The following is a 17,656-nucleotide window of genomic DNA, read 5'->3' on the forward strand; positions in this document are numbered from 1 at the left end:
CATCTATAACTGTAATTCCAGGCAAGAACTACTCAAGAAATGTCCATCTATAACTGTAATTCCAGGCAAGAACTACTCAAGAAATGTCCATCTACAACTGTAATTCCAGGCAAGAACTACTCAAGAAATGTCCACCTCCAACTGTAATTCCAGGCGAGAACTACTCAAGAAATGTCCATCTTCAACTGTAATTCCAGGCAAGAACTACTCAAGAAATGTCCACCTCCAACTGTAATTCCAGGCAAGAACTACTCAAGAAATGTCCACCTCCAACTGTAATTCCAGGCAAGAACTACTCAAGAAATGTCCATCTACAACTGTAATACTACTACCAACGGCAGACCATGACATCAGGTCACATCATCATTCACCCAGTCACCCACATTGATGAGTCACAGTTCATACATCAACACCAACAAGAACACACAGCACAATGACATCAGGTCACATCATCATTCACCCAGTCACCCACAGTGATGAGTCACAGTTCATACACCAACACCAACAAGAACACACAGCACAATGACATCAGGTCACATCATCATTCACCCAGTCACCTACATTGATGAGTCACAGTTCATACACCAACATCAACAAGAACACACAGCACAATGACATCAGTTCACATCATCATTCACCCAGTCACCCACAGTGATGAGTCACAGTTCATACACCAACACCAACAAGAACACACAGCACAATAAAGTAAACAAAGACAACCTCAACCAGACACATATACATGTAAAACAACGAATGAATCAGATTTCCATATTAACAATAAAGGTGACATAGTCCGTTCCACAACCCGTGCATACGCGTTGACGTGGATATCTTCACAACCTTCTGATGGATTTTTATGATGATTGGCTCTTACCACCATGACTATCACCCCCATTCCCTACCACAACTGCCACCCCTATCCCCTACCAACACACCATGACTACCACCTCTATCCCCTACCACAACTACCACCCCTATCCCCTGCCAACACACCATGACTACCACCTCTATCCCCTACCACAACTACCACCCCTATCCCCTGCCAACACACCATGACTACCACCTCTATCCCCTACCACAACTACCACCCCTATCCCCTACCAACACATCATGACTACCACCCCCATCCCCTACCACAACTGCCACCCCTATCCCCTACCAACACACCATGACTACCACCTCTATCCCCTACCACAACTACCACCCCTATCCCCTGCCAACACACCATGACTACCACCTCTATCCCCTACCACAACTACCACCCCTATCCCCTGCCAACACACCATGACTACCACCCCCATCCCATACCACAACTACCACCCCTATCCCCTACCAACACATCATGACTACCACCCCCACCCCATACCACAACTACCACCCCTATCCCCTACCAACACACCATGACTACTACCTCTATCCCCTACCACAACTACCACCCCTATCCCCTGCCAACACACCATGACTACCACTCCCATCCCACACCACAACTACCACCCCTATCCCCTACCAACACACCATGACTACCACCTCTATCCCCTACCACAACTACCACCCCTATCCCCTGCCAACACACCATGACTACCACCCCCATCCCATACCACAACTACCACCCCTATCCCCTACCAACACACCATGACTACCACCTCTATCCCCTACCACAACTACCACCCCTATCCCCTGCCAACACACCATGACTACCACCCCCATCCCACACCACAACTACCACCCCTATCCCCTACCAACACACCATGACTACCACCCCTATCCCCTACCACGACTACCACCCCTATCCCCTACCACCACCCATACCTGTAAGTGTTCAATCTTGGACCTCCATTGCATCCCAGATAAGTGTCCGGTGTTCACCAATGACAACATGACGCTGACAGACTGCAGGAATTTCATGATGTGATGCCTGCCTGGAAAATACTGGATAAGTTTGGGGGGGGGGGAGTTAGAGGGCAAAGAGACAAAGGGAATATTAACCAATCAGGTGCTTAGAGGAGGATTTCAAATTTGAATTGAATATTTTCTCAAAACATCTGTATACACGGTCATGTGGATTAGAGGTTTCACACCAACAGCTGTGAAACGTTCATCTCTATTGGCCGCCAGATCTGTCCTTCAGTTTTGATGGTCCTATGGGAATCCCATTGGCTCAGTTGGAAGATCACTTGACATAGATGCAAAGGGAACGAGAACAATCCCACGATAAAGTCAAGATTATTTTCTGACCCCCTGATCACCCAGCAGTAATTGGGTAGCTAGGTTTATTAGATTTGTCAGAAAATACTCAAAAGACTGGCATTCAATCCAAAGGGTAGCAAGCTATTGCTATTGTCTGTTCCATGCTATAGAAACTGAGAAAACTACGGCTCCATGGAACAAAGGACTCTATAAGACTACTGGCTGTCTCATGCCAGTTTGTGTCCAACTGTTGATTTGTTTGTAATAAGGGATTTCATCAGATAGCCACACTTATCAGTCATTTCAGCATCAGTAAAAAAAAAAATAAAAAAAAATAAAATAAAATAAAATACACAAAAGAATGAGATGCAGCTATCAAGTCTCAAAGAAAATGTAAGAAAATGGAAATGGGTCGGTCGATCTAACAGTAATTCAATCTGGCAATTGTATTTGGAGTCCAATATACAAAAGGGCAATTGTATTGGGAGTCTAATGTACAAAAAGGAAAATGTATTAGGAGTCCAATATATACAAGGCAATTGTATTTGGAGTCTAATGTACAAAAGGGAAATTGTACTTGGAGTCCAATATACAAAAGGGCAATTGTATTTGGAGTCCAATATACAAAAGGGCAATTGTATTTGGAGTCCAATATACAAAAGGGCAATTGTATTGGGAGTCTAATGTACAAAAGGGAAAATGTATTAGGAGTCCAATATATACAAGGCAATTGTATTTGGAGTCTAATGTACAAAAGGGAAATTGTATTTGAGTCCAATATACAAAAGGGCAATTGTATTTGGAGTCCAATATACAAAAGGGCAATTGTATTTGGAGTCTAATGTACAAAAGGGCAATTGTATTTGGAGTCCAATATACAAAAGGGCAATTGTATTTGGAGTCCAATATACAAAAGGGCAATTGTATTTGGAGTCCAATATACAAAAGGGCAATTGTAGTCGGAGTCCAATATACAAAAGGGCAATTGTATTTGGAGTCCAATATACAAAAGGCAATTGTATTTGGAGTCCAATATACAAAAGGGCAATTGTATTTGGAGTCTTATGTACAGAAGGGCAATTGTATTTGGAGTCTAATGTACAAAAGGGCAATTGTATTTGGAGTCCAATATAGGGAAATTGTAATTGGATTTGTTTTTGTTTTAAGAGTTTTTCGGCACTTGCGACACATTTAAGTCATGTCAGCACCAGTAAAAAGGAAAAAAATGGGACAGTAAAAAGTTCTAGAATTATGATTAAAGTACCCAAGATAAAGTAAAACAAAGGGGAATGGTACAAATAGGGAATAGATTTAGATTCCAAGAGCACAATATCAATGTACTTAGTTTGAGATCAGCTAAAAGTTCATCCAGACACGAGCACCACTGAGAGGAATACACTCAAATACATTCAAAACTAAAATATAATAATACATAACAGAGAGATGATTTACAAAGAAAAAAATATCATCTCCAAAAACAATAACTATATAAACTGTTTCCCTACCAGCCAAAAACTCCGACCAGGGCCAGGACAAAATCACGTAATCTCATTCCAAGACAAAGACAGAAGGCAAATTGGAAAACAGTTATAGAGGGATAGAAGACGCAGTTAGTGCATCCCCGCCCACCACGGGAGGTCAGGAACCCCAACCTGGATTGTAATTGGAATTTAATATACAAAAGGCAATTGTATTTGGAGTCCAATATACAAAAGGCAATTGTATTTGGAATCCAATATACAAAAGGCAATTGTATTTGGAGTCCAATATACAAAAGGCAATTGTATTAGGAGTCCAATATACAAAAGGCAATTGTATTTGGAGTCCAATACACACAAGGGAATTGTAATTGGAGTCCAATATACACAAGGGAATTGTAATTGGAGTCCAAAATACAAATGACAACCCTATGGCATTGACATTGTCTAAAGAAGCGCATTTCATATCATGAAAGGTTAAAGTACCTGGACTGACCCAGTCTTAAGTATTGGATTATTCAAAGAGACTTCATTCAATTTATGTTTAAAATACAAAACAAAGGCTGAGAACAACATTGAAAGGGAAGATAGATATGGGAGGACAGAAGACACCAGTAAGTGACCTGTCAGTCCATCATGGGATCAAAAGTGTCCACCCAGGATATGGGAGAACAGAGGACACAGCAAGTGACCACACAGTCCATCATGAAAGGAACCCCCCCCCCCCCCCCCCCATAAAAAAAAAAGTTGAGCTTTCATATCTCACAAGATGCACTAAACATGCTCAAAGCACTTTACAAAGGGTCACTGACCAACAGCAACACACAACTTGTAGAACAAGTCATGACGCCAGTTAGGCGATATTACAATTTATCCAACAGAGACAACACTGTTAATGGCCCAGTTCTCATTTTACACTAAAGTACGGTGACAGAATGACAGTATAGAACCTTTTCCAAGGACTTAACTATGCATCGAGCGAGACTCAAACCAAGAAACCTTTCAATCGAAAGCAAGTGTCATACCACAAGACCATATGGCTGCATAACAGTGTTCTTTCTATCGGAAAGAAAAATTGTAATATTGCCTATCAGGTATCATGTCTCGGTCAACATGTTATGTGTTGCTGTTGGCCAGTGACCCTTTGTAAAGCGCTTTGAGCACGTTTAGTGGACATTGCAAGATATAAAAGCTCAAGTTTTTTGTTGTAGCCAATGGCAAAGGTGTGGTTAGCAACGGTAGCAAGAAAATCACTGGAAACAACAAATCACCTTCAGTAAAACTTGAACAAATTTCTGTAGGGCCTTGAACTTTTCGCCCTCTATCTTTTTAGACATGGCAATTTCCTGTCGGAGCATGTAGCGGAGGGCTGATTCTAAATCCTGCATGCTGACTCGTCGACTGAGGATAGGAGAAAAAGACATGATTCAAGGCGAGTTGCACTCTGGTCAGCTATTGGGTCATTGTCACCACGATAGAAATGGACCATGGACGCTACAACAATATCAAGTCAAAGTCATACTAAGCTGCCAGAAGATGTAATGTACAAGTAATAAAGAAAAATGAATAGAACAGTTTTAAAAAAGAACAAAATACCAAACACCGAACATTTCCAGCTCAAAATACTCCTTCAACCAACAACAAAAAACAAGAAAAACATAAATATATTATGAAAAAAAAAACAGGCTGACTAATATTTGTCTGCAGTAGATATGGTTTATTTAGTCATGTAATTATGCTTTCATTGTTTTTGTTGTGGCTGAAGAGGTGTTTTGAGCCTGAAACATTCCATGTTTGGTAGTCTGTTCTTTTTTGAAGCTGCTTTATTCATTTTTGTTTTTTACTTTCAACAATATCAATGTAAACTTTTCTACTCACTTCATATCTTGTTACCATCAATGTAAACAACTGCAAAAATGTTTTAAAAATCCAAAGATCAAGTCGTGGACATTGACAACACACTCTTTGGACTGGTGACCCAGTTGATCCATCTGAAGATTTGAACATATGCCCAAATCTTTCCTTTATGTTTCTATTCACCACACACAATTACGTTTTTACCTTTTATTCTGTGAATGGAATGGCTGACCAATAGCCATCTTTACTATATCTTTAGGGGTGACAACAATCACCAGGGAGTCTTTCCCCTTGTCGTGCTCCCCATCGAGTTGACCGCCTTCCTCCTTGATCAATTTTTGTAATGATTTCACAAACAGCTCTTGGTCACCAGGCTCTTCCTTGCCCCTATCATGGAGAGAGGAAAAGTTCACATTGAAATGAGGACAAAAATTCCAGTTTTGATTCAACTTTTTGCTGAGACCGAGAGACAATGATCTCCCTTCTCTATTTCCAGGTGAAAACTGAGCTGTTAGAAGCTGTGGACCTTGAACTCTGTTTTCAACAATTAGGAATGAAGGAATTAATCCTTTAGAGACAGAAGGTCCACGAGGCAGGTGTTTATCCCTTTTTCTAAAGTGTCTTTTCTATAGTGTTAATCGTACAGTAGCAATTGCTTGCTACCCTTTTGATAGGACTCTCATATATCCCAAAGTACTTTTCATCAGATCTAACAGACACAGCTGCCCAATTACTACTAGGCAGACAGGGAGGTCAGCAAGAAGACAGAAATACTTACACAGTAAGAAGACAGAAATACTTACACAACAGGAATACAGAAATACTTACACAGCAGGAATACAGAAATACTTACACAGTAAGAAGACAGAAATACTTACACAGTAAGAAGACAGAAATACTTACACAGCAGGAATACAGAAATACTTACACAGTAAGAAGACAGAAATACTTACACAGCAGGAATACAGAAATACTTACACAGTAAGAAGACAGAAATACTTACACAGCAAGAAGACAAATACTTACACAGCAAGAAGACAAATACTTACACAGCAAGAAGACAAATACTTACACAACAAGAAGACAAATACTTACACAGCAAGAAGACGGAAGGTTGAATCATCCTTGATCTGGTACAGACTTGGAAACTTGGTGACCCCAAACTTGACGACACTTTCTTTCAGCATCGATCGGACCAGAATGTTCTGGTAAAGATGCATGTCTAAAATCACCTACATGAAGACAAAGTGAGAAAAAACCTGTTGACAGCCAAGACTCATTTCACATCATTCCTCTCATTATACTTAGTGTGTATGACTATGATGATTGAATGAATTGAAATTATACTTAGTGTGTGTGACTATGACGATTGAATGAATTGAAATTATACTTAGTGTGTGTGACTATGACGATTGAATGAATTGAAATTATACTTAGTGTGTGTGACTATGACGATTGAATGAATTGAAATTATACTTAGTGTGTGTGACTATGACGATTGAATGAATTGAAATTATACTTAGTGTGTGTGACTATGACGATTGAATGAATTGAAATTATACTTAGTGTGTGTGACTATGACGATTGAATGAATTGAAATTATACTTAGTGTGTGTGACTATGACGATTGAATGAATTGAAATTATACTTAGTGTGTGTGACTATGACGATTGAATGAATTGAAATTATACTTAGTGTGTGTGACTATGACGATTGAATGAATTGAAATTATACTTAGTGTGTGTGTGACTATGACGATTGAATGAATTGAAATTATACTTAGTGTGTGTGACTATGACGATTGAATGAATTGAAATTATACTTAGTGTTTGTGACTATGACAATTGAATGAATTGAAATTATACTTAGTGTGTGAGACTATGACGATTGAATGAATTGAAATTTTACTTAGTATGTGTGACTATGATGATTGAATGAATTGAAATTATACTTAGTGTGTGTGACTATGATGATTGAATGAATTGAAATTATACTTAGTGTGTGCGACTATGACGATTGAATTTATTGAAATTTTACTTAGTGTGTGTGACTTTGATGTTTGAATGAATTGAAATTATACTTAGTGTGTGTGACTATGACGATGGAATGAAGTAAAATTATACTTAGTGTTTGTGACTATGACGAATGAATGAATTGAAATTATACTTTGAGTGACTATGGCGATTGGATGAATTGAAATTATACTTAGTGTGTGTGACTATGATGATTGAATGAATTGAAATTATACTTAGTATGTGTGACTATAACGATTGAATGAATTGAAATTATACTTAGTATGTGTGACTATAACGATTGGATGAATTGAAATTATACTTAGTATGTGTGACTATGACGATTGAATGAATTGAAATTATACTTAGTATGTGTGACTATAACGATTGAATGAATTGAAATTATACTTAGTGTAAGTGACTATGACGATTGAATTTATTGAAATTATACTTAGTATGTGTGACTATAACGATTGAATCAGGGATGCCACCAGGCAAATTTAAAAAAGCCGGATGAGATACAAATCAACGTCTAGGGCTTTGCAGGGATTTGAAAAATATCAAATTTGGAATATTGTTTCAGTAATTATTATTGCAATTGAGAGCAAATAACACACAAAAGAAAGGAGAGTTGACAGTTTTCAAATTGATAAAATAAGGTGCTGAAAACAAAATATAGACAAATTAATATCAATAGCTATCAGGGGTGAGAATGACTGGTCACTCAAATTCACTGAGATGCGATCCAAAATTTGTCCTGCAGCAATTTCTGACACAACTCGGAGAATTTCAAAAGTTGAAAGTGTAATTACATTTGGCGGTTGTAGTAGGGATGATGATGTGGTGGTGGTTGTAGTAGTAGTGGTGGTAGGGATGATGTGGTAGTGATTATAGTAGTACTGGTCGTACGGATGATTGTGTGGTGGTGGTTGTAGTAGCTGTGGTAGGAATGATGATGTAGTGCTAGTTGTAGTATTAGTGGTGGTCGGGATGATGTGGTGTTATTTGTAGTAGTAGTGGTGCTAGGGATGATGGTGTGGTGGTGGTTGTAGTAGTGGTAGTAGGGTTGATGATGTGGTGGTAGTTGTAGTAGTAGTGGTGGTAGGGATGATGTGGTGTTATTTGTAGTAGTAGTGGTGCTAGGGATGATGGTGTGGTGGTGGTTGTATTAGTGGTAGTAGGATTGATGATGTGGTGGTAGTTGTAGTAGTAGTGGTGGTAGGGATGATGTGGTGTTATTTGTAGTAGTAGTGGTGCTAGGGATGATGGTGTGGTGGTGGTTGTAGTAGTGGTAGTAGGATTGATGATGTGGTGGTAGTTGTAGTAGTAGTGGTGGTAGGGATGATGTGGTGTTATTTGTAGTAGTAGTGGTGCTAGGGATGATGGTGTGGTGGTGGTTGTAGTAGGAGTGGTGGTAGGGATGATGTGGTAGTGGTGGTAGGGATGATGATGTGGTGGTGATTGTAGTAGTAGTAGTAGTGGTCTTAGAGATGATGATGTGATGGTGGTTGTAGTAGTAGTGGTGGTAGGGATGATGATGTGGTGGTGGTCTTTTAGAGATAATTGTGTGGTGGTGGTTGTAATAGTTGTGGTAGGAATGATGATGTGGTGGTAGTTGTAGTAGTACTGGTGGTAGGGATGATGTGGTGTTATTTGTAGTAGTCAAAAGGTAAAAAGAAAGAAGAATAAACTAAGCCAATCACCATTGCTTTATTCTAGGCTCATGAATTATCTCTGTATGACCAGATGATTTAATGGATGGTTGCGAAAGAAAAAAAAAAAAAAGAGAGAGAGAGAGAGAGAGAGAGAGAGAGAGAGAGAGAGAGAGAGAGAGAGAGAGAGAGAGAGAGGTGAGAGAGAGAGAGAGAGAGAGAGAGAGAGAGAGAGAGAGAGAGAGAGAGAGAGATAGAGAGAGAGAGAGAGAGAGAGAGAGAGAGAGAGAGAGAGAGAGAGAGAGAGAGAGATTTGTCCCTCTCCTTTCCCTTCAACCATCAACTAGATAATAAAAGAACACCACTGGTCGTCTGTGTCAATTGTGACATCTGGTGCCATTCAGTCTGGCCCGACGTCATAAAAACGGGACCGTCACTAAATTTCACGAGACTGAACACAGGTGTCAAAATATGACATAAGACATAATGGTGATTTTGTGGTTTTGAGAGAAATGTTTGACACAGCAAATTCAGCGGAAGATTTCTTAGAAATTCTCAAAATCACTGTTTATTTATCCAAAAAAAAATTTTAAAGGAGGAATTGTGATGGGGATGGGCGGAGATAAACTATCATTTAGGTGCCCAAATATTCGACCAGCGGTGACAGCCCAAATTATTCACCCGGCGAAAAAGTTCCGGCTCAAATCTCGATCGCAATTTTTTTCTTCTTCTTTAAATTTTTTTTTTTTTTTTGAAAAGTGACGACGGACAAAAACCGGAGGTTCTGGATTAAAACCGGCTGGTGGTAAAAAAAACGGATTTCCGGCTAAAACCGGAAAAGTGGCATCCCTGTTGAATGAATTGATTATACTTAGTGTAACTGACTATGACGATTGAATTTATTGAAATTATACTTAGTATGTGTGACTATGACGATTGAATGAATTGAAATTATACTTAGTATGTGTGACTATGACGATTGAATGAATTGTAATTATACTTAGTGTGTGCGACTATGACGATTGAATTTATTGAAATTATACTTAGTGTGTGTGACTATAACGATTGAATGAATTGAAATTATACTTAGTGTGTGTGACTATAACGATTGAATGAATTGAAATTATACTTAGTAGGTGTGACTATGATGATTGAATGAATTGTAATTATACTTAGTGTGTGCGACTATGACGATTGAATGAATTGAAATTATACTTAAGTGTGTGCGACTATGACGATTGAATTTATTGAAATTTTACTTAGTGTGTGTGACTTTGATGTTTGAATGAATTGAAATTATACTTAGTGTGTGTGACTATGACGATGGAATGAAGTGAAATTATACTTAGTGTTTGTGACTATGACGAATGAATGAATTGAAATTATACTTTGAGTGACTATGATGATTGGATGAATTGAAATTATACTTAGTGTGTGTGACTATGATGATTGAATGAATTGAAATTATACTTAGTGTGTGTGACTATGACGACTGAATGAATTGAAATTATACTTAGTGTGTGCGACTATAACGATTGAATGAACTGAAATTATACTTAGTGTGTGTGACTATAACGATTGAATGAATTGAAATTATACATAGTGTGTGTGACTATAACGATTGAATGAATTGAAATTATACTTAGTGTGTGTGTGACTATGATGATTGAATGAAGTGAAATTATACTTAGTGTGTGTGACTATGACGATTGAATGAAGTGAAATTATACTTAGTGTGTGTGACTATGACGATTGAATGAAGTGAAATTATACTTAGTGTTTGTGACTACAATGATTGAATGAAGTGAAATTATACTTAATGTGAGTTTTAAATACTCACCTCCTGTATTAATGGTTTGTTGATTATAATTATTATGTTCTGAAAATAATGATAATATAATATGGGACATATAGGATATTCAAAGGTCATAAGACCTCATCATCATCCATCATGGCTTGTGTACTCTTGAGTACGTTGCCGATCAGCTGTCTCCACGTATCACGGTCCTCTGCGGTGCGCATGAAGTCTGTGTTGCTTTTAAAATCAGTTTTGGCCATTCTTAGGTTATTTAGATATGTCATTCTTTGTCTTCCTCCAGCTCTCTTTCCTTCGATCAACCCAGATGTTACCAACTTTTCTATTCTTCTCCCCACATGTCCCAGAAACCGTAACTGCCTTTCTCTGTTGGTATCTATCGATATTCTTCCTTTCCTCACCTTCGCCAACACTTCGTTCTTATACTTGTCTGTCCATGATAACCTCAACATTCTTCTGTACATCCACATCTCAAATGCCTCTAGTACATTCTTTGTCAATCGTCCACGTTTCACAACCATATTAAGGGTACTTATTACACACGTTTCCGTTACTTTCATTCTGGTCTTCAACTTTAGATTGTTGTTTGACACAACTGGACGCATTTTATGCTATTTGCTATTCTTTGTTTTATATCCTCTATGTCATGTGCGTCACGGGTAATGAGTGTGCGTCACGGGTAATGAGAGTGCCTAAATATTTAAATTTCTTTACTTGTTTGATGGACTCTCCTTTACTGCCCAAGTGAAAGGTCATATTGTTGTAATTCTTTGAGACCACCATGCATTCAGTTTTCTTAACATATAGTTTCAGGCCCATCTCTTCACTTTTGCTCATCAGTATATCTAAATAATTTTGCACGTTTTCTAGCCACCATCTATGCATCTTATGTTATTCATATTCTGCAATCCAACAACAACGCATTTCATATCTTCAATTTCTTTGAATAATATTTCAATATATATGCAAAAAAAAAGCCCAGTGATAAGGCGCAACCTTGTCTTACTCCCTTCTCAAAAAAATCTCGACTACACCCGGGATCGATCTCGGTTCCTTTGAGTGTGAAGCAAGTGCTCTACCTACTGAGCTTTCAGGACCCCCAACAATGTAAAATGTAAACCCAGACACTCACCTTACGTCCCAGTTTAGACTCGGCCTCTTCAAAAATGAAAACAATAAATTTGTGCTGGGGTTTCTTCTCTGACCAGATGTCCTCCATCTTCCTGGCATTGAGAATAAAGAAATAAATGACAAAAGTCAAATCTTTGATGCCCCATACTCTGATGCTCTAGCTTTTATGGAGCACTGCACCTTAATATACCCCTAGAATTTGCAAAGCGCTTTGAGCACATTTAGTGGATATTGCACTATATAAAACCTCAAGTTTTTTTTGTTTTAAAAATCAAAAACTTGCTCAAAGTGCTTTACAAGAGGTCTTAAGTCAATAGCAGGATGCCTGTAAAGCAAAAATACAATTTTTTATTTCTGAACAAAGACAACGCTGCTAACAAGCTGGTACTCATTTTTCACTTGAGTACGGTGAGAGGATATGAGTAGAGAGTCTTTTCTGAGGACTCAACTTTGAGCTGCCCTAAAGCAGGACTTGAACTAGGAACCTACGAGTCCAAAGACGAGTGCCATACCACTCGACCACAAAACTGTACATCTTAAACAAATTTAGATGTAAAAAATTGTATGTAAAAATCTGTGATGACCCTTGACCTGTCACAAATTGTATGTAATAATCTGTGATGACCCCTGACTTGTCACAAATTGTATGTAAAAATCTGTGATGACCCCTGACTTGTCACAAATTGTATGTAAAAATCTGTGATGACCCCCGACTTGTCACAAATTGTATGTAAAAATCTGTGATGACCCCTGAATTGTCACAAGTAAATATCTGTGATGACCCTTGACCTGTCACAAATTGTATGTAATAATCTGTGATGACCCCTGACTTGTCACAAATTGTATGTAAAAATCTGTGATGACCCCTGACTTGTCACAAATTGTATGTAAAAATCTGTGATGACCCCCGACTTGTCACAAATTGTATGTAAAAATCTGTGATGATCCCTGAATTGTCACAAGTAAAAATCTGTGATGACCCCTGACCTGTCACAAATTGTATGTAATAATCTGTGATGACCCCTGACTTGTCACAAATTGTATGTAAAATCTGTGATGACCCCTGACTTGTCACAAATTGTATGTATAAATCTGTGATGACCCCTGACCTGTCACAAATTGTATGTAATAATCTGTGATGACCCCTGACTGTCACAAATTGTACGTAAAAATCTGTGATGACCCCGACTTGTCACAAATTGTATGTAAAAATCTGTGATGACCCCTGACTTGTCACAAGTAAAAATCTGTGATGACCCCTGACTTGTCACAAATTGTATGTAATAATCTGTGATGACCCCTGACTTGTCACAAATTGTATGTAATAATCTGTGATGACCCCTGACTTGTCACAAATTGTATGTAATAATCTGTGATGACCCCTGACTTGTCACAAATTGTATGTAATAATCTGTGATGACCCCCGACTTGTCACAAATTGTATGTAAAAATCTGTGATGACCCCTGACTTGTCACAAATTGTATGTAAAAATATGTGATGACCCCCGACTTGTCACAAATTGTATGTAAAAATCTGTGATGACCCCTGACTTGTCACAAATTGTATGTAATAATCTGTGATGACCCCTGACTTGTCACAAATTGTATGTAACAATCTGTGATGACCCCTGACTTGTCACAAATTGTATGTAAAAATATGTGATGACCCCTGACTTGTCACAAATTGTATGTAAAAATCTGTGATGACCCCTGACTTGTCACAAGTAAAAATCTGTGATGACCCCTGACTTGTCACAAATTGTATTAAAATCTGTGATGACCCCGACTTGTCACAAATTGTATGTAAAAATCTGTGATGACCCCGACTTGTCACAAGTAAAAATCTGTGATGACCCTGACTTGTCACAATTGTATGTAAAATCTGTGATGACCCCCGACTTGTCACAAATTGTATGTAAAATCTGTGATGACCCTGACTTGTCACAAAATCTGTGATGAACCCCTGACTTGTCACTAATTGTATGTAAAAATCTGTGATGACCCCCGACTTGTCACAAATTGTATGTAAAAATCTGTGATGACCCCTGACTTGTCACAAATTGTATGTAAAAATCTGTGATGACCCCTGACTTGTCACAAATTGTATGTAAAAATCTGTGATGACCCCCGACTTGTCACAAATTGTATGTAATAATCTGTGATGACCCCTGACTTGTCACAAATTGTATGTAAAAATCTGTGATGACCCCTGACCTGTCACAAATTGTATGTAAAAATCTGTGATGACCCCTGACTTGTCACAAATTGTATGTAAAAATCTGTGATGACCCCTGACTTGTCACAAATTGTATGTAAAAATCTGTGATGACCCCTGACTTGTCACAAATTGTATGTAAAAATCTGTGATGACCCCTGACTTGTCACAAATTGTATGTAAAAATCTGTGATGACCCCTGACTTGTCACAAATTGTATGTAAAAATCTGTGATGACCCCTGACTTGTCACAAATTGTATGTAAAAATCTGTGATGACCCCTGACTTGTCACAAATTGTATGTAAAATTCTGTGATGACCCCTGACCTGTCATAAATTGTATGTAAAAATCTGTGATGACCCCTGACTTGTCACAAATTGTATGTAAAAATCTGTGATGACCCCTGACCTGTCACAAATTGTATGTAAAAATCTGTGATGACCCCTGACTTGTCACAAGTAAAAATCTGTGATGACCCCTGACTTGTCACAAATTCTCACACCTGAGACCTCCTAGGAATTCCACTAGTGTTTCTTCTCCTTTACTTACAAACATTTATTAAACTTGAACATTATCATTTCGCAATATTCAATAAACATGCTCAAAGCACTTTACAAGAGGTCCCAAGCCAACAACAACACTTAACAAGCAAGACAAGACATGATACCTGTTCGGCTATATTACAATTTTGTCTGACAGACTGTTAATGACAGGTACTCATTTTACACATGAGTGAGGTGAGAAAATGTGACTGCCAAAACTGGTACTGGGAATTCCCAATACTACTTGTCAGGTTTACAAGAGATTCTCCCCACATCACCCACCCCACTATGCACAAGACTATCTACCTTTTATACAGCGTAATATCCACTAAACATGCTCCCTGACCAACAGCAACACTTCAAATGTAGAACAAGACATACCTACCACCTGTTAGGCGATATTACAATTTTTTCCAACAGCTGTTAACAACAAGGTACTCATTTTAAACCTGAGTATGGTCAGAGAATGTGAGAAAAGAGCCTTTTCCAAGGACCAGAGGTTCGAAGCAAGGACCTTCTGCTCCGAAAGCGAGTGTCATAATACTAGATTACCAGTACTTAGTCTCGACACTGCTCGGCACAAGGAGGGAATTAAGGGTAAACCATTCTGAAAAATATTAGCTAAGAAAATAGTAGAGTTGATTAGCTTGCCTAATCCCATGTTTACAGAATAACAGGCCGTATGTGTTTGGAGTGATAGCAAGGTGCTGGAAGCTGACGATTGTCAAAACTCATAAACAAAGACATGTGTTTGGAGTGATAGCAAGGTGCTGGAAGCTGACGACTGTCAAAACTCATAAACAAAGACATGTGTTTGAAGTGATAGCAAGGTGCTGGAAGCTGACGACTGTCAAAACTCATAAACAAAGACATGTGTTTGAAGTGATAGCAAGGTGCTGGAAGCTGACGACTGTCAAAACTCATAAACAAAGACATGTGTTTGGAGTGATAGCAAGGTGCTGGAAGCTGACGACTGTCAAAACTCATAAACAAAGACATGTGTTTGGAGTGATAGCAAGGTGCTGGAAGCTGACGACTGTCAAAACTCATAAACAAAGACAAATATGAATAAATCAGCTTTAAAAAAAAGTACAAAATACCAAACAGAATGTTTCGGGCTCACAACCCTTCTTCAATCACCAACAAAAAACAATGAAAATGTAAAATACATTATTAAAAAAACCAGATTGACGAGGGAGAAAACGTTCTGGGTTTGGTATTTTCTTCCTTTTTGAAGCCGTTTATGACTGAAATGTTGTATAATCTTACAGCAGTGGCTTGAGACGAGGCCCAGACGGAGGTGTATACTCTGTCATAAAATCAATAATGCTGCCTATGATATAGAACTCAGCACGGTACCTCACTGTCTGAACCACCTGTTTATTGGATGTTGAGTTAAGTCGAGGTGAAAGCATCTGGAATTGAGATTAATTAATGATGATCAGAATTAATAATTATAACAATAATAATAATAATAATAATAATAATAATAATAATAATAATAATAATAATAATAATAAATAATAATAATAATAATAAATAAATAACAATAAATAATAATAATAATAATAATAACAATAATACAGATAACAAGAATTGGTAAAATTCAAAGAAGTGTTCAAATGGTTATGGATAGTTACAGATTGTTTTAAAGGGTCACATAATATTCTGCTTGGATGAAATTGTTTTATATTGTGTTATATTTTTGTTGACAAAATACAGAAAAGGCACTTGTTTACTTTTGATGACAACAGGGTACGAACTTTGAATCATTGGTAAAACCCATTTCAAAACTCTTGACCACATTGTTATAATTTTGGCTTAGAGAAGTACTGGTTGTTACTGTTAGAAGGACCACTAATCACATTGTTATAATTTTGGCTTAGAGAAGTATCTGGCTGTTACTGTTAGAAAGACCACTAATCACATTGTTATAATTTTGGCTTAGAGAAGTATCTGGCTGTTACTGTTAGAAGGACCACTAATCACATTGTTATAATTTTGGATTAGAGAAGTACTGGTTGTTACTGTTAGAAGGACCACTAATCACATTGTTATAATTTTGGCTTAGAGAAGTACTGGCTGTTACTGTTAGAATGACCACTAATCACATTGTTATAATTTTGGGTTAGAGAAGTACTGGCTGTTACTGTTAGAATGACCACTAATCACATGTTATAATTTTGGCTTAGAGAAGTACTGGCTGTTACTGTTAGAATGACCACTAATCACATTGTTATAATTTTGGGTTAGAGAAGTACTGGCTGTTACTGTTAGAAGGACCACTAATCACATTGTTATAATTTTGGGTTAGAGAAGTACTGGCTGTTACTGTTAGAATGACCACTAATCACATTGTTATAATTTTGGCTTAGAGAAGTACTGGCTGTTACTGTTAGAAGGACCACTAATCACATTGTTATAATTTTGGCTTAGAGAAGTATCTGGTTGTTACTGTTAGAATGACCACTAATCACATTGTTATAATTTTGGCTTAGAGAAGTACTGGCTGTTACTGTTAGAAGGACCACTAATCACATTGTTATAATTTTGGCTTAGAGAAGTACTGGCTGTTACTGTTAGAAGGACCACTAATCACATTGTTATAATTTTGGCTTAGAGAAGTATCTGGTTGTTACTGTTAGAAGGACCACTAATCACATTGTTATAATTTTGGCTTAGAGAAGTACTGGCTGTTACTGTTAGAAGGACCACTAATCACATTGTTATAATTTTGGCTTAGAGAAGTACTGGCTGTTACTGTT

The 17,656-nt window shown here is 37.9% G+C and overlaps 2 protein-coding genes across 2 annotated transcripts in view; one reads left to right on the forward strand and one right to left on the reverse strand.

Moving 5' to 3' along the window:
• LOC144979431 (uncharacterized) overlaps positions 1 to 17,656 on the forward strand; it is a 198,183-nt gene that overhangs the window by 150,356 nt on the left and 30,171 nt on the right. The gene's annotated exons all lie outside the window — the stretch shown is intronic.
• The window catches only part of LOC144979424 (sulfhydryl oxidase 1-like), a 35,267-nt gene that overhangs the window by 4,657 nt on the left and 12,954 nt on the right, over positions 1 to 17,656 (reverse strand). Inside the window, exons 3-8 of the mRNA XM_078926067.1 lie at positions 16,161 to 16,306; positions 12,135 to 12,225; positions 6,618 to 6,754; positions 5,727 to 5,909; positions 4,937 to 5,066; positions 1,810 to 1,929 (exon numbers count right to left, since the gene is read on the reverse strand). Coding sequence (XP_078782193.1) covers positions 1,810 to 1,929; positions 4,937 to 5,066; positions 5,727 to 5,909; positions 6,618 to 6,754; positions 12,135 to 12,225; positions 16,161 to 16,306 — 807 coding nt within the window. The remainder of the gene's footprint in view (positions 1 to 1,809; positions 1,930 to 4,936; positions 5,067 to 5,726; positions 5,910 to 6,617; positions 6,755 to 12,134; positions 12,226 to 16,160; positions 16,307 to 17,656) is intronic.

Source organism: Berghia stephanieae, chromosome 9 (genome assembly GCF_034508935.2).
Source record: "Berghia stephanieae isolate SIO BIC M18660-M18661 chromosome 9, UCSD_Bste_1.3, whole genome shotgun sequence".
In the NCBI taxonomy this organism is placed as follows: Eukaryota; Metazoa; Mollusca; class Gastropoda; order Nudibranchia; family Aeolidiidae; genus Berghia; species Berghia stephanieae.